The following is a 17,777-nucleotide window of genomic DNA, read 5'->3' as shown; positions in this document are numbered from 1 at the left end:
CCATAAAATGCTTTTCATTAGAAGAGGCAGAGAAATGTGCTGCAAATTTATCATGGCCCACTAAACTATCAGTTAATTTCAAAATGAGGAACCATAAACCCAGAGTTAACAATGACAACCACACAAACATAAAAAGTTACCATTATTGAGCACTCCCTAATATGCCGGTCACCACACTAAATGCTTCTACATTCAATCTTCACCCAGCTCTGGAAGTTGATTTTTATTTCTGTTCATATTAATGATAAAAATCCGCTTCCATAGAAGTCAGTTAACAACTCCAAAATGGCAGAGCTGGGACCCTTATCATGATGAGCATTGAGCGATGTATAGAATTAATGAATCATTATACTGTACACCTGAAACTAATATAACCCTGCATGTTAACTCTACTTCAATTTAAATGAAAAACTAATTAATTTTAAAAAATAGCAGGGCTGGGATTCAAACCTGGGTCTGTGATTTTCAAACATAATACTTTCCATTCCACCAAACAAGGGATCCTGAGCCTCCCCTCCAGCCCCTCCCCTCTAGGAAACGTCACATTGCTTTTCTGTCTGCACCGCCCCCCCAACCCAGAAGTGTTCTATGGACTTCCCTCTTTGAAGCACTTTGAGCTCTGATCCTGATCACAGGGTGCCCCACTCTCCCCCTTGCACCCAGCAACTGCCTCCCAGGAGTCACAACAGCCAAGATATGTTTACGGAAGGAAAATGCCATAAATTAGAAAACTTTAAGAAATCAAAAGAAATGGAAGTGAAATGTGATACATTTTCACTAAATTAAAAATAATAGAAGCCAACTCATATTTTTTTTAAGAGATTTTACTTATTTATTTGTCAGAGAGACAGAGTGAGAGTGTGAGCACAAGCAAGGAGAACAGCAGGCTGTGTTGAGCCGGGAGCAGGACTCGATCCCAGGACCACGGGATCATGACCTAAGCTGAAGGCAGAGGCTTAACCCACTGAGCCACCCGGGCGTCCCAAGCCAATTCATTTTTTTTTTTTTTAAGATTTTATTTATTTATTTGACAGACAGAGATCACAAGTAGGCAGAGAGGCAGGCAGAGAGAGAGAGAGGAGGAAGCAGGCTCCCTGCTGAGCAGAGAGCCCGACATGGGGCTCGATCCCAGGAACCTGGGATCATGACTGGAGCCGAAGGCAGAGGCTTTAACCCACTGAGCCACCCAGGCGCCCCCCAAGCCAATTCATTTAATCTTAAAAGAAGTCTCAGTCATTGAAACAGAAAGCAGTATGAGGTAATGAAAGTAAAGTGGAATAATATAAAGAATTACATATTTAAAACATCAAATTGTTTTTTCTTACCATAATAGAGATCAGAGGGTAGGTGATGCCGTGTTAACTTACAAAAACTGTTAGACTCACATCAAACAAATCGTAACTGAAAGAGGGAGAGTGTGTCAAGGAGGGGTTTCATTTTCCAGATGTTAAAAACCACAAGGAGAAATAGACAATTTATAATAAAAGTTGCTGATAGCACATGCACAAAGGCAAATTCGGAGTTTTAACGACTATAAAATCGTTTTCAATATTATTTATCAGTTCACAGTAATTGAATTAATAAAATAACCACATTTTTACTCAAAAGTTATTTTTAATGCCATTGCTTTTAACTCACAGTCTAATTCAAGAAAACATTTCATTAACTTAATAATTAGCTTAATAACTAATAAAGCTATGCCTTTTAAGTGGTTCATAATATTAAGTTGTATTTAAATCTAGAGTCAGAATGGCTAACTGCAAAAAAGGCCTGAAAAGCTTATCTATAGGAGGTCTGGGCCATTTGCTGATGAGTCAGATTCACGTTTGGGTTACATGCTTTCTCAAAAATTATAAAGCTTTCATGTTATTATCTTAATACTAAATAATTGTAAGTTCCTATGTAATGTATTTAGATAGAAAACATCTCTGAAAAGGATTTTAATTCATTTTAAAAGATAATTGGCATAAATAATTTCTCTGAACCCCTCAAAGTTTAAAGTAAAAAGAGGTCTACTAATTAAATATGTTGAAAGTAATGTTATCTAAATTTTGTTTCAAAATGATATCGTATATGTGATAAAAAAATTTTATAAGAATTTTTAATGTTCTGACAGCCCTAAATCTGTTACAAACCACCTAATAGGAAGCTGTTTGCTCTTTAAAATTACTCAAAAAAAATTAAAAAATGTGTCACTAATTCAGAGTTTCAAATAGTGCTATAGTGGCCAAATAATACTGTATTTGGATATCAGCAAATCTGATTAATGCAACAAAATGTGTCATCAAATATATGGTTTTTCCCATCTGCATTTTTTATATTCATATTATTATACCACTGTTCCCTTTTAAAAGTGTTATTGTTTTTCCTTTTTACATAATTTTAAGGTTCCCGATTGTTAGAAGTTTTGATTTGCATGCAACTGTTTGAAACATTCCGTTTTGTTACGATTTGACAAATGTATTTATTGCATGATCATAGTTTTCCATTGTAAACCTAATATGAACGCTTTTTTTTCTCATTTGTCGTGTGCTGTGGAATTTGATTTCTTTACTTTTTTGGCATTCATTCCCTCATTAGACACTGAAAGAGTTTTACCAGGTAAGGCATTATTTCACTGCATTTTATTTTAGCCAAGAAATAGTTATAACATGTAAAAAAAAAAAAAAAGGTGTTTTGGGGGATAGCCTGATTTGTTTGTGTTGTCTTCTATGTTATATTTTTAAGGCACTTTGTCTGCAAGGGTAGGCGTTCAAATGTCATACGTACCTTTCTTTACAGGAAGTGCAGAGCTGTACTGTGGACTTAGGTATCACAGCAGACAGCTCCAATCACCCTGACAACAAGCACAAGAACCGGTACATAAATATCGTTGCCTGTGAGTATTTTCTCAGCTCTGCCCGGGCTCTGTTAGCTTTGCCGGTCTCGGGGTCTTCCACGCTGTCCTCACCTCTGACAGAAGACCTCGGTAGCGCTGTTCTTGGACCTGGGGATCAGGGAATCAGGCTTGTGTGAGCGAGCACGTGGCATTAGAGTCCTCTAACTGAATTACAGCCTGCAATTAACGACAGGTCCCCTTTAAACGAAACAAACTCCAGCTGAGGTCAAGGGCCTTCTTCAAGCCTTGTGGGCTCTAAATCTCCTTCTTTCTATTCCCTAGTCCTGTTTTCACTTGAGATCTATTTACTTCTAGGTGAATTTACTAACCAAATAGATTTTCTTTAGAATTTATTTTTCCTTCTAGCCTTTTCTTGCCATTCTTCCTGGGGTCTTATAAAAGGCGAGTTGTTCTTTTTTATTCCTGCTTTCCCTTTATTTTCTTGGCTGTTCTCTCTCTCACTCTCTCTTTTTTCCCTATGAGCAGCTATCTCTTTCATTTAATACAAATTTATCTGTTTTTTTCCCTATGAAATTACCGTATTTCTTCCATCTTCTTACAGCATCTCATGTTTACTTATGTTCCCTCTTATTTTCCTATATAGTCCCCTCCATCTCTAGAAATCCATCTACAACCCCTCCCCCAAAACTCATACTCCTCTCCTTCCTTACAGTGGGCCTCCCTGAATCCTATGAACACAGTATTACCAGCTTGTTTATTTAAGTTCTGGTTCCATCCTGGAAGCCAATGAAAGTGAAACTGCACTCCTTTTTTTTAAAGTTTTTATTTAAATTCCAGTTAGTTAACACGCAGTGTGATATTGGTTTCAGGTGTGTAATACAGTGATTCAGCACTTCCACACAATACCCAGTGCTCATCACAAGTGCCCTCCTTAATCCCCACCACCCATTTAAGCTATCTCCCCTCCACCTTCCCTCCGGTACCATCAGTGTATTTCCTATAGTTAAGAGTCTGTTTCTTAGTTTGCCTCTCTCTCTCTTTTCTTCCCTTTCCTCATTTGTTTTCTTCCTCATATTCCATATACGAGTGAAATTGTATGTATTTGTCTTTCTCTGACTTATTTCACTTAGCATAATAATTTAGTTTCATCCATATTGTTGCAAACAGCAAGATTTCATTCTTTTTCGTGGCTGAGTAATATTCCTGTGTGTGTGTGTGTGTGTACCATTTTTTTCTTTATCCATTCATCAGTCCGTGGGCATTTGGGCTATTTCCATAATTTGGCTAATGTAGATAATGCTACTGTAAACATTGGGGTGCATATATCCCTCTGAATCAGTATTTTTGTATTCTTTGGATAAATACCTAGTAGTGCAATTGCTAGATCATAGAGTAGTTCTATTTTTAACTTTCTGAGGAACCTCCATACTGTTTTCCAGAGCGGGCTGCACCAACTTGCATTCCCACCAACAGTACAAAAGGGTTCCCCTTTCTCACATCCTCTCCAACACCTGTTGTTTCTTGTGTTATTGATTTTAGCCATTCTGACGTGAGGTGAAATCTCACTGTAATTTTGATTTGCATTTCGCTGATGATTAGTGACATTGAGCATCTTTTCGTGTGTCTGTTGGCCATCTGTATGTCTTCTTTGGATAAGTGTCTGTTCATGTCTTCTGCCCATTTTTTAGATTCTTTGGCTTTTTTGGTGTGGGTTGTTCTTTTTTTTTTTCTTTTTTTTTTTTGGGTACTAACCATTTTATTATCACATTTTCTTAAGTAGTTTGGATAGTTGCTGCTTCCTTTCCACAGGGCTGACACAAATTTTTATTAGAAGGGTTTGATAGGACATTCTGCTTCATGTTTGTCTTCCTCAATGGAAGCAACTTTCCTGGCTGCACATAAAAATTCACCAGCTGCTCAGACAGGGTGAGGTTGTTCAACTCTTCTGTCTGCAAGCTAAATAGAAAACACCTACCAAGGAATTCAGAAGGGGATGGAGACTAACATTTGTTGTACACCTTCTATGGACCTGACTCTGTAAATACATGATTTCTTTTAATCCTTGAAATGACCTGGCACATAGATAATCACAGTCCTATTGTAGAAATGAAGAAAATGTACCCGGTAATACCCCTCTAAAAATTCTAGAACCAACATACACCAAAAAATAGGTCAGCCTGGCATCAAACCTATCTTTCCATTGCCATATCTCTGTTGCTGCAGCCGTTCCCTTCTCTCCAAGCTGCTTTTGTCCTAGAAGCAGTAATAATCCAGAATGTCTCTCTACTGTCATGGTTTGGACTGTAGTCACTTTTTTTTTTTTTTTGTATTCATGTCTTCATTCTTGAAAAGAATAAATAAATTCTGCCCCATGAAACTACCAATTTTCCTTCTAGAAGCACTTCCCTTTCTTATTATGGCATTCCTCCAAATGCATATAATTTCTCTGTAGAACTGAAGTTAATCTCAAAGTCCCCATTTCAGCTCATTTTCATTTCCACAGTTTGCATGTCTGAGTTACCGTCCTTTCACCTGCTTTAAGCAGACAGTGCCAGACAGCCATTCTCCTGCCTCAGTGTGCACAGCAGCTCTTTGAGGTTGTCCTCTTGAACAAGCTGTTGGCTAGAACCCTTTACAGAAACTTCCCAAGTCCCTTCTACTTCCCTCTTGACTCCCTCTTCCTCCACCAGCCTCCTATTCGGGAGTGCATAGGCTGCCATCCTTCCTTAGCTTTCTGAGACACCCCTCCGACACCGTTCTCTCCCTCTCAGTGGCTCTCCGCTGTTCACAGCCCCAAGATCCATCCTTAGAAACCCATCTAATATGCCAACATCACCTTCCAACCTTTATGAAAATGTTTATTATCATCCCAAACCCACACAATCTCTGTCTTCAAGTCCCCCCTCATGTTTTGCACCTCCCTTGACACCTGAGCATTCCTTTCTGGACAGAAGTCCATGCTCATGATCTGCATTAGACAACTTGCTGAAGGATTGGTCTTTGTCATCTCCGTATCGCCATAAAGCCTACGAAAAGTAAATTATATTTGCACTTATTTTAATTATATTTGATGTATTGTTATGTAAACATATATGACCTTCATGCTGAAAAGTAGTCCATGGTATAGTGAAATATTTTCTTTTTCTTATTACAGATGATCATAGTAGGGTTAAGCTTGCACAACTTGCTGAGAAAGATGGCAAACTGACGGATTACATCAATGCCAATTATGTTGACGTAAGCATGCTTCAGTTGAAACATTTGTGAAATTGTATTGAACTATGAGTTTACTATACCACTGAGCTCTACTTACATGGTGCTTAATGCATGGGTTGTATGATAGATAATAAAAGATACAAATCAGTAATAGGATATTCCATGGGTAACGGATTTCAGATTGAAAAACATTCAAGTCCTTGCCCTGCTTCTTCTCATGGGTGAGAGGTCATTCAGGTTGGAAATGAATGTTCAAGGTAGAATGTTTACATATATTTGGATAGGTTTAAAACTCCTTAAATGTGAGGGACAGGACACCCCCTTATTTTGAATGTCCCACAGTTCCCAGCCCAATATTGTCTCGATAGCACATCATCAGCAAATCCTAATGGAGAGATTCCCAAGGCAGTCCTGGCTAAAAGGCAAACATGTAATTACTAAACCAGTTATCGACCTTATCATCTCTGGCACTTTTCAGGATACCCAGTTACGTGGGACTTATTAGAGCTCTCCGGGGACCACAGACCACTGACTAAGTTGACTGGTTTTTCACTGTGATCAATTGCATGTCAGAGGAGCTCAGTTATTTTCCTGACCCTGACCTCGCAGTCTAGCTGCCTTTTGGTTCAGTCTGTGTGGAACAGTTAATTCGAAGTGAGCACCACATAAAAACATACAGCGGATTTGGTAGAGGCAGCCCCCCTTGTTTCCAGAGGGTGGAGTGTGTGCATCACATCCAACACGGGCTTTGGGGTTAGAACCAGTTTTGCATTCCACCCTGTCCCTGGGTGGCCAGGAAAGCTCAGAAAGCCGCTTAACTCCCCTGAGCTTCTCCCCATCTCCAGATCAAGGGTGATGCTTCCATTTTGCAAGGATTTGGGTAAATGTCCGTAAAGCATCTTGGGTGCCAGTGGGAGCTCGGTGGAGGGTAGCTGGCAGTGATCAGCCCGGCTCAGAACCAGCAGGGAGATGGGATTTTCCAACTCTGTAGACTGCTGAGCTGCAGATGCCTTTCAAAGCAGCACAGTTAAAGACCAGCGTAGAAGATAGACTTAGATTAAATGTACTTAGACTAAAGGTGTAGAGTGTCTGTATCAAAGCAAAGACAACTTTTTTTTTTTTTCCACAAAGATCGTAGTTAAAGAGTTGCTGTCTTTGCTAGTACTACCAAGTTTCTCCACCATTGCAGGATTCTTTTTTATGGTTTCTCTTTATAGAAGAAAATGCACTGTCCTTAAAAACTATATACTGAACAGCAAAAATGGTAGAGAATCAGTAATTTAGTAAAAAAGTGATTGTCATTTGTTTCTTTAGGGTTACAACAGACCAAAAGCTTACATTGCTGCCCAAGGCCCACTGAAATCCACAGCTGAAGATTTCTGGAGAATGATATGGGAGCACAACGTGGAAGTTATCGTCATGATAACAAACCTCGTGGAGAAAGGAAGGGTATGTAGGTAATCTATTATCTCATCCCCCAAATAGTACTCAGAAGTGCTTTAAGTTGCTTTTAATAGAGTCAACATCAGGAAGCAGCAGAAGTTAAGAAGGCTAATCAGGATTCCTTTCTAGTAAGTATGACAGCTGAAAGGAAACAACATTGTAGGACAGCAAGTTTCACTATAAATCAAGCTATCTGCTATTTATTTTTTTTTAATATTTATTTATTCTTAGAAAAAGAGGGAGTGTGCGGGGCAGGGTGTAAGGGAGAGGGGGAGAGAGAGAGAATCCTCAAGCAGACTTCCCACTGACCGTGGAGCCAGATGCAGGGCCTGATCCCAGGACCATGTGATCACCACCTGAGCGGAAATCCAGAGTCCAACAGTTAACTGACTGAGCCACCCAGGCGCCCCCTAGCGGTCTGCTACTTAAATGCATTCTTCATACAGTGAGAAAATGGGGCTGGTTGCAAAGCAGTACAGAGTGAAATAGATTTTAATTCCCTGCAGCTGGATTCTAGTTCTGCTTCAAAGTGACTCAGTACATCCGGCTTCCCTTTCCTCATCTGAAAGGGGAAATTTGGACCAGATCCTTTCAAGTCTTTCAGCTCTGTAATTCTATCCCCAGTCTCCCTAAAACTACTCCCAATCACATAGAGAGAAAAGAAACTGTTTGGAAGAGTGAGGGAGTCCATTCCCGTCCCGGTGTTAGACTTCTGCTGATTTCAGGGACAACTCTTACATCGAGCATCTGAAATAGGGAAATAGTATCTTTACTTTCTCTTTTGCAGAGAAAATGTGACCAGTACTGGCCGGCTGATGGTAGCGAAGAGTACGGGAACTTTCTGGTCACTCAGAAGAGTGTTCAAATGCTTGCCTATTATACTGTGAGGAGTTTTACTTTAAGAAACACAAAGATAAAAAAGGTGAGTCCACAAATGAAGGACATCGTCAGTTAACTAATACATCTGGTGTTTTTTTAAGTGAGCAGGTGGTACAAGCAAACAGGCAGAAAAGATAGAGAATTAAAGGCATTAAGAGTTCTTATCACAGCCACATCTCATCCCCAGAGGCGTCTGCGAGGTCCTAAGGGCCCACCATGGCTTTGGAGCCACACTGATCGTGGTGCTGGTGGTTGCCGTCAGTGTGAGGCAAAAATGAAGGTTCCTGCTCCTCGTGAGAACTGCACCTCCAACTAAAAATACCACAGATGGAAACAAGGAAGGAAAGAAAAACAATGACATAAATCAGAGTTCTGCAGAGAAACGTGTTGTGTGTATGTGTGTGTGTGTGGTATGTGATGGACATTGAAAGAGAGTTTGTTTGTTTGTTTTTTAAGATTTTATTTATTTATTTGACACAAAGAGAGAGATCACAAGTAGGCAGAGAGGCAGGCAGAGAAAGAGGGGAAGCAGGCTCCCCACTGAGCAGAGAGCCCGATGAGGGGCTGGATCCCAGGACCCTGAGACCATGACCTGAGCCAAGGGCAGAGACTTAACCCATTGAGCCACCCAGGTGCCCTGAGAGAGAGATTTTTTTTAAGGTTTTATTTATTTTATTTTAGAGAGAGAGAGAGTGTGTTTGTGAGTGGGAGGAGGTAAAGAGGGAGAAAATCCCCAGCAGACTGTGTGCTGAGCTTGGAGCCCAACACTGGGCTAAATGACCCTGAGATCATGACTAAGAGTCAGACACTCACTTGAGCCACCCAGCACCCAGAGAGAGAGAGAGAGAGAGAGAGAGAGAGAGAGAGAGATTTTAAAGGGATTGACTTCACACCAGAAATTCAGGCAACATTTTTATGTTTTAATTACAAAGAAAATTCCTTCTTTAGGAAACCTCAGTCTTTATTCTAAAGGCCTTCTGTCAGTTGGAGAAAGCCTACCCACATCACTGAGTGTGACCTGCTTTACTCGAAACCTATTAATTTAATGTTAATCACACCTAAAAAGTACCTTGACAAGGAGGAGCCCGTGGCTGGCTCAGTCAGTAGAGCCTGTGAGTCTTGATTTCAGGGTTATGAACACCCACATGGGGTGTAGAGATGACTTTAAAAATAAAATTTTTAGGGGCGCCTGGGTGGCTCAGTGGGTTAAAGCCTCTGCCTTTGGCTCAGGTCATGATCCTAGGGTCCTGGGATCGAGCCCCGAATCGGGTTATCCGCTCAGCAGGGAGCCTGCTTCCTCCTCTCTCTCTGCCTGCCTCTCTGCCTACTTGTGATCTCTGTCTGTCAAATAAATAAATAAAATCTTAAAAATAAATAAAATTTAAAAAATAAAAATAAAATCTTAAAAAAAAAAAAATCCTGACGGGAATATCTGGTATGACTGGTATTTGGCCAAACTACTAACCACCATAGGCTAGTCAAATTTACACATGCAAGTAAACATCACGAGCAACAGCGTATTTTTGTACCTCCCTCTGTACCACCGAACTCCGGCTGCTGTGTAAGGACCGGTGCGTGTGCACGTGTGTGTTTGCAGGCGCACACATCCGCGTGGGCTCCTGTGACCAGCTCTCTGAACCCTTGCAGGGGTCCCAGAAGGGACGACCCAGCGGGCGTGTGGTTACACAGTACCACTACACTCAGTGGCCCGACATGGGGGTGCCGGAGGACTCGCTGCCCGTGCTGACCTTTGTGCGTAAGGCATCCCACGCCAAGCGCCACGCTGTGGGGCCCGTCGTTGTCCACTGCAGGTGAGTCTCAGAGCCACGTTTCAAAATCCACAGAGTGGCTTCCGCTAACAAAGAGGGAATCCGAGGAACAAAGGTTTTGCCAAAATCAGGATGATTTCGTGGAGTGAGGCAGGTGAGATTGCACGCGCATTTTCAAAAGCTTTGACCGCTAGGACATGAATATGCCAGACTCAGAATTTGATTGCTGAACATTTCAAAGCACCAGATATTTTTTATGATGTTTATTATTCTGTTGAACTATTGAATTGGATTTTAACGTATTAAATGTGTGAGGCAGGAGGAACAATGTTTTGTCATTAAAGAAACATTTATTACGACATAATGTCATAGGATAAAAATGCTTGGGACATAACCCCTGTCCCCAGGAGTTAGTGGTCTCTTGTAGAGTTGTTATGTCAGGTTTATATGAGAGAAACCAAAAGGTACAGAGGGTGAAGAATTTGGCGAAATACTTTTAAGTTGTTTTTGAACAGTTTGGGATCAAAATTCTTTTCTCATTTTTTGAGTTCTCTCCAATATATTAAGGTGTTATCAACTCATCTGTACTCAATTACTTTATTTCCAAAGCTAATTTGATGAAGAGATATAAGGATATTTCAGACAAAGAGAAAAAAATGTGTCAGAGGTTTTAGTCAAATATTTTTCAGTTAAAATAAAAATAACAGGGTGCCTTGGTGCCTCAGTCATTAAGTGTCTGCCTTCAGCTCAGGTCATGATCCTGGGGTTCTGGGATCAAGCCCCGCATCAGGCTCCCTGCTCAGTGGGAAGCCTCCTTCTCCCTCCCCCTCTGCCCCTGCTTTTCTCTCTCACCGTTTCTCTGTCAAATAAATAAATAAAATCTTTAAAAGAAAATAACAGTTAACATTTCCTGATTGTGTGCCAAGCTTTCTGACCACACAAATCAAGCTGATTTCTATGTACACTATTTTTATCAAAGCGTTGTGTGTGTTTTTACAGAAGTGTTTTCTTTTGATAAACAGCTTATCTGACACATTCTAATTATCTATCTCAGGAGTTATCCTCAAAGTTTGAGAGACCTATCTTGAGTTTTTTCATCTGTTAGCCTCATGATAAGCTGAAAGAAGGAGGAAAATGCAAGAAGAAGAGCTCTGAAGGTCAGGGATTGTTTCTTAGCAAATGGAGGAGGACCAGGGTATTGTGAGGAGCCGGTGCTAATTTTCCACTCTAGCACTTCCTACTTGTCGGAGATTTGAAAAGACTCCCTGTCTCTGAATTCCGTCCCTCCGGTGGAGGCTTTGAAGAAGTCCATAGATAATGGCCCTTTAGAAATGACTGAAGTTATGCTTTATTCCTCACGATCTCCCTGAAACGATATTTTCAGCTGAAAGCCTTATCAAATTATTTTTCCAATTAATGTGAAAACCTTTACACAAACATGTCTACCCGGCAACACAGACCCAGGACCTTTTCTTTTCAGAGTTGGGTGAAGCCGATGCTTTCATTTTCCTCAGATTAAGTGTCTAGTTGCTGTGCTCTGATACGGAATGTTTTCATTCTCTATCCTATATGATGATTAATAAATGCAATTACTGAAAATCTTAGACTCTCAAATGAGTGAATGAATGAATTAAAAATCTCCCACAGAAATAGGCTGTTTTACAGTTTGACCTGTAGCCCCACATTAGAAAGCAAACAGTTTGTTACTTGAGGCATTATGCTTAACGACGAAATCGTTTGGTTTGGGATTGCTACATTATGTATTCTGTGGCTCAGTCGCTTGGGGAAGAAAATCATTTTAATTTCCAAGATAGCCAGGAGTGACCTGTCTTCAAATGTACCTAATGCTTGACGTTGAAGCGGTTCTTGCTTTACGTTCTCTCCAGCGCCGGGGTGGGCAGAACCGGCACGTACATCGTGCTAGACAGTATGTTGCAGCAGATTCAGGAGGAAGGGACCGTCAACGTGTTCGGCTTCCTAAAACACATTCGTTCACAAAGAAACTATTTGGTGCAGACCGAGGTATGAGAAAAAGGATACTTGTTGTTGTTGTTGTTGTTCTCCCCCCTCCCCCAACGAGAAGGACGCTATTTATCTAAGGGCTGGAGGTGTCACAAAATGCTATCCCTGGATGGACCAGACTTTGTTTTACTGGGTTGAGTCCTCTCATAGGGCTTCTGTATTAAAGTACTGCCAGCTGGGGGGCTGACAACAACAGAAACGTCCTGCCTTACAGATCTAGGGGATAAAAGTCCAAAATCCATGTGCTTGCAGAGCCATGCTGTGTCTGGAACCTCTAGAGGATGATTCTCCCTGGTCTGAGTTTCTGGTAGCCCTGCCTGTCCTGGGCGGTAGCAGCCTTCCTCATTCTGTCTCTGCCTCCATCTTCCCAGGGCTGTCTTCTCTGTCTGTGTGTCCAAATTCCCTTTTCTTAAAAGAGCGACGGTCACTACCTCATCTTAACTAGTTGCACCTGCAGCAAACTTGTTTACAAACACGGTCACATTCTGAGGTCCTGGTGGGGGGTGGTTAGGGCTTCAACATATCTTTTTGGGGGACACAATTCAACCCATGACACTAGGTAATTGCAGTATATGTCCTAGATGGACCAGCTACATTTTGTCTATTTAGTGACCGAATGGGGAATAACTTTGAAATGACACTGATGACAGAGAAGATTTAAAAAAAAAAGAGTCAGTGGATCAGGCAGTGCCCCTCCCTGCTAGCAAAACCTCAGATTTTTCCTAACTATAGTGAATAAATGCATTCACTTTCATATTTTAGAAGTATGAATTATGCTCAAATTATATCTCTTTTTAAGCCCAGATAGTGTATATGATGCAGGACAAAAGTCTGTATATCTGTATTCTTTCCTCCTGTTTCTAAATAAAAATGAATTTAAGTTGGAAAGTATGTATGGCAGCTTGAGAGTAATGAGACAAATGGCCATGTGGGTGGTAATCAAACCAAACAAACTTCATTCCATGGAGGAAATGACACTGTAGTCAGATTAGACCGGGGAAGAGTCCCGTACAGGAAATAAGAGACGATTAAAAACTGTACGTAAAAGTGCACTAAGTTATATAGGACTGGCTAAAAGGAGACTTGGAATGGACAGAAGAAGAAGACCCATGAGAAATACAGAATCAGGGAAGTCCTCATGCAAAACATGGAAGCAGGTGGCAGGTTTGAAGGCTGGGCAGAGAGCATTGTTTTCTCTCTTTCCCACCGATGCCAACACATACAAAGGAAAGAAATGAGGGCCGAGAAGAGTTGTGTTGTCTCCTGACTGCTTCCTCTCCTCCATCTGATTACCTGCCAGGTCTAGTAAGCAATCTTCTGTGGGTCCATCCCTGCCATTATGGAAGACTCTTTTTGTCCATCAGTGAAAAATATCAACTTTTGTACTTCGGTATGTTTAAAGAAAACCTAAAATAACGTTCCCCTTTGTCATCGTTTTGCCAGGAACAGTATGTCTTCATTCACGATGCTCTGGTTGAGGCCATACTTAGCAAAGAGACTGAAGTGCCAGACAGCCACCTTCATGCCTATGTCAACACGCTCCTCATTCCTGGACCAACAGGCAAGACGAAGCTAGAGAAACAATTCAAGGTGAGTTCTCTTGGAAGCCTCTTGGATGCTACCATCCAATTAAGTGTTCCTGCATCTTCTTATTTGAGTTGACAAGGCCATGTGCGTGGGTTCGGAGCACAGTTGGTGCAGTGCCTTTGTGTTGTTCTTTACAGTGGGCAACAAAGCCACATGGTCAGTTTCAAGGAGAATCTTAATTTTGACTAGCAAGAAGAAAAGTTCTCAAGAACTCTAGATTAATGTTTGCAATGGCAAACTTGGTCCAAGAAAGGAGGATACAGAGCATAACAGAAAGGACAGGCAGACCTCATAATACAGACTGCAGAAGTGCTCTTTTCCCTTTGAAAAACCCAGACCACTTCACGACGAGTGATCCGGCTCAGGCTGTTCATGCCCCTCGTGGGGAAAAAGCTGTCTCACTTGAAGGCCCTAGACTAGAGAAGAGGCCACCCCAGGACAATAGCTTTTCAACCCCAATTTCTCCCACTCACCTTGTCACAAGGCAGTGAGCTAGAGAAGGGAGTATGTTTTGTTCAATACCATACCTTCTACAATCCTAGTTCTCTGGCTTCCAGAAATCTGTCAGCAAAGAATTCAGAAAGTAGATCTTACGGGACCCTGTAGCTGTGCTAGGGGGATTTGCCTAGTTGTGGTTTTCCCACAGAATGGATATCCTAACCTCTTCCTTCCCAGGATTCCCAGAGAAACAGGGCCAGTTTCTGAAGAAGGAATATCTAGAAAAAAATCGAAGGACCCTGGAAAAACCCAGGAGAGTGAACAAAGCTTGAGATCTCAGGGCGGTTGTTTTCATTTTCTCCCCAGGCTACAACATAAAAGATACTAGTCCCTACGAATTCCTTTTGCTTTTTTGTCTATCAGTCAGCACCTCTTGTGCCTTTGGAGGAGTAAAGAAAGATGAGAGGTGAATTCTGTGCTTTGAACCTCCCATCAGGAGGACATAAATGTTTTTATTCAGCAAAGCTTATCTGAGTGACAACGGAACACTGAAGAAAGAGAAAGTATGAAGTTTGGCTTCCAGAAATAGATAATAAAGGAGTATAAAACATAAACATTAGGTTGTTAGGATAGCTTTCTTCTAAATTAAAAAAATATATAAATATTTTTTTCATTTTCAACAGAATTCTCCTTTTAGCATGACTTACCCCTACACTACTGCATAAAATAATTGATATGGCTTATGTTAGATAACCCAGGATCAAAATGGAAATATCAACTCTGAGGCCAGAATCTTAATTAAGAGAGGGACATTTGATTCTTTCCTCTTAACGCCTAACTGCGGAGATACAGAATGTGTGTGTGTGTGTGTGTGTGTGTGTGTGTGTATGCGCGCGCACGCACGCATGCATAAGATATTAGTCATTCAGGTTTCTCCAAAGATACAATTCCTTGAAGTAAGTTACATGTCTGTTTATTTCTGGGTATTTATCTGCAGAAAACAAGAACACTAACTCAAAAGATACCTGCACTCTTATGGTCACTGCAGCATTATTTACGGTCGCTAAGATATGGGAACAACCTAAGTGCCCACTGATGGATGAATAGATAAAGAAAATGTAGTGTATTACTCAGACATAAAATATAATAAAATCTTAACATTTGCCACAAGATGGATAGACCCCGAGGGCATTATGGCAAATGAAGTAAGTCAGAAATAACTCAGGGAAATAAGTCAGAGAAAGACAAACACCATATGATACCACTTATATGTGGAATAAAAAAAAGTTCATAGATGGAGAGAGCAGACTGATGGTTGCTGGAGGCAGAAGGTAGGGGATGGGCCAGTTGGGTGAAGAGGGTCAAGATGTACAAACTTCCAGTTATAAAGCAAATAAGGCTCAGGGATATAATGTACAGCATGGTGACTATAGTTAATAATACTGTATTGCATATTTGAAAGTTGTTAAGTGTGTAGATCTTAAAAGATTTTGTAACTATGCATGGTAAAGGATATTTATTAGACTTATTGTGATTATTTTTCAATGTATACAGATACCAAATCATTATGGTATACACCTGAAGTTAATGTACTATCATATGTCAGTTATACCTCATTTTATTTTTTAATTTTTAAAATTTTCTTAAATTTAATTTCAGTTAATTAACATGTAGTATATGGTTAGTCTCAGATGTAGAGTTCAGTGATTGATTAGTTGTATATAACATAATGAGTTGACTTTAAAAAAATAAAACAGATTACTTTAAAAAAAAATTAATGGAAAGAGATCCATGGCAGTGGGTACATGGGGGAGGAGAGATTACTAGAGGGAAAGGAGATCCTGAGGAGGGGTAAAGAGGCAGGATTCAAGATGAGGGATTGGGGCAAAATGCAGGGACACCTAGATGGGTGTGGATAGCAGGAAGTGTACGGGCTCCAATGCTGGAGACTGAGGTAATATTCTGCAGCTTCTATTCCCTGTGTGACACAGGAGGGGTGTGTGTGTGTGGGGGGGGGTATGTGTGTGTGCACGGGCATGGGGTATACCTGGGTGTTTGTACACATATTCTACAATGAAGATGTTAAATAGCTACTGGAGGCAAAGAGTTAATGTCAAGCAATCTCTACAAGCCTAACCCTATTCTCAGCACCTAATCCAGTCAAATTAGAAATTGACCATGAAAACCTGCCCAGAAAAAAATTCAGATATTTGGACAATGAAAATGTTCTTTTAAATAATTGACCTATTAAAGAGTCAATTATAAAATCTTTAGAATTTAAGGTCAATAGAAGCATTACATAGCACAACTTGTACAGTACAACTGAAGTTGTATCTAGAAAGAAATTATAGCCTTAAACAATTCATTTGAGAATAAAAAAAATAAAAGTGAATGAAACAGGCACATCATGTAAAAATGAGAAGAGAAACATGGTACACCCAAAGAGAGAGACAGAAAAATCTTAAGAAAGTTAAAGCCTTATTAAATTAAATTAATATAGATTAAATTAAATTAAATAGAAAGATAAAGTAATTAAATAGAAACAGAGATGAAACAAAACCAGATGTAAGTTCTGTCAAGACTGTAAAACAAAGAAACCTGTGGTCGGATTCATGAGAAAACTAAGGAGAGAGTACACAGAAATAAATATTAAGATAAAAAAACAGAGGCATAATTATAAATATTTGAGGTGTTTTTTCTAACTTAAAAAGCATAATATGTACATACTTGTGACAATACCTTTGAAAAACTACATGAAAGAAAATTTTTTTAAGAAAAAGTGAGCAAGATATACTTACAAAGAAATGAGAACTCCAACTAGACCAATAACCATTAAGTAAATTGTATCATTTGCCAAAAATCTCACCTCCAAAATAAAATCTGAACTGAAAGAATTACCAAACTTTTAAGGGACAGAAAATTCCAAACTCTAGGGTAAAATATCTAGGTAGAAAACAAACCCAACTATTTTACTGGAGTAACTTTGGTACCAAAACTGTACAAAGATAGTATAAATAAGGAAATGTATAGGCTAGTTTCATTTATGAACTTAAATACTAAAATTCTATTTAAAAATATCGGGGTGCCTGGGTGGTTCAGTGGGTTAGGCATCTGCCTTTGGCTCAGGTCGTGATCCCGGGGTCCTGGAATCCGGTTCCCTCCTCAGTGCGGAGCCTGCTTCTCCTCTGTCCTTCCCCCTCCACTGCTCATGCTCTCTCTCTCACACTCAAAATCAGCAATTCAAATCCAGCAGTGTGTTTTTCTTTTTGAATATTATGACCAGTTAGGGTTCACAGAGTTTGTTTCAAGAATGAAGTGAAGATTTAACATTAGAAAATATGAACAAATTTAGTTACGAGAATTGTATAGCCCTATCAAAAGATGTAGAATAAACAGTAAATAAAATTAAGTGCTATTCATAACAAAAACTCTTAGTAAGTTAGAAATAGAAGGAAGCTTTCTTCATCTTACAGTGGCTAAAATATACATGTCACACACAAAATTTAAAGTTGGAAATTTTCATAGGTTAAAAAAATAAGAAATGCCAGCTGCTGACACTTAGTCAACATTCTACTGGAAATCAG

The 17,777-nt window shown here is 40.0% G+C and overlaps 1 protein-coding gene across 4 annotated transcripts in view; it reads left to right on the top strand.

The window, feature by feature from the left end:
* PTPRZ1 (protein tyrosine phosphatase receptor type Z1) overlaps positions 1–17,777 on the top strand; it is a 182,214-nt gene that overhangs the window by 154,360 nt on the left and 10,077 nt on the right. For 2 of the 4 annotated variants that reach the window (XM_032870494.1, XM_032870503.1), the window contains 8 exons: positions 2,581–2,601; positions 2,782–2,878; positions 5,994–6,076; positions 7,370–7,504; positions 8,286–8,420; positions 10,025–10,188; positions 12,033–12,168; positions 13,612–13,758. In XM_032870494.1, coding sequence (XP_032726385.1) covers positions 2,581–2,601; positions 2,782–2,878; positions 5,994–6,076; positions 7,370–7,504; positions 8,286–8,420; positions 10,025–10,188; positions 12,033–12,168; positions 13,612–13,758 — 918 coding nt within the window. The remainder of the gene's footprint in view (positions 1–2,580; positions 2,602–2,781; positions 2,879–5,993; positions 6,077–7,369; positions 7,505–8,285; positions 8,421–10,024; positions 10,189–12,032; positions 12,169–13,611; positions 13,759–17,777) is intronic. The other 2 variants (XM_032870511.1, XM_032870485.1) reach the window with 1 other exon arrangement.

The sequence above is a fragment of the Lontra canadensis genome, unplaced genomic scaffold (assembly GCF_010015895.1).
Source record: "Lontra canadensis isolate GAN:19392208 unplaced genomic scaffold, GSC_riverotter_1.0 scaffold2, whole genome shotgun sequence".
Classification (NCBI taxonomy): Eukaryota; Metazoa; Chordata; class Mammalia; order Carnivora; family Mustelidae; genus Lontra; species Lontra canadensis.
Note: the sequence above shows the minus strand (reverse complement) of the source record. Positions and strands in the feature narration are given on the sequence as shown.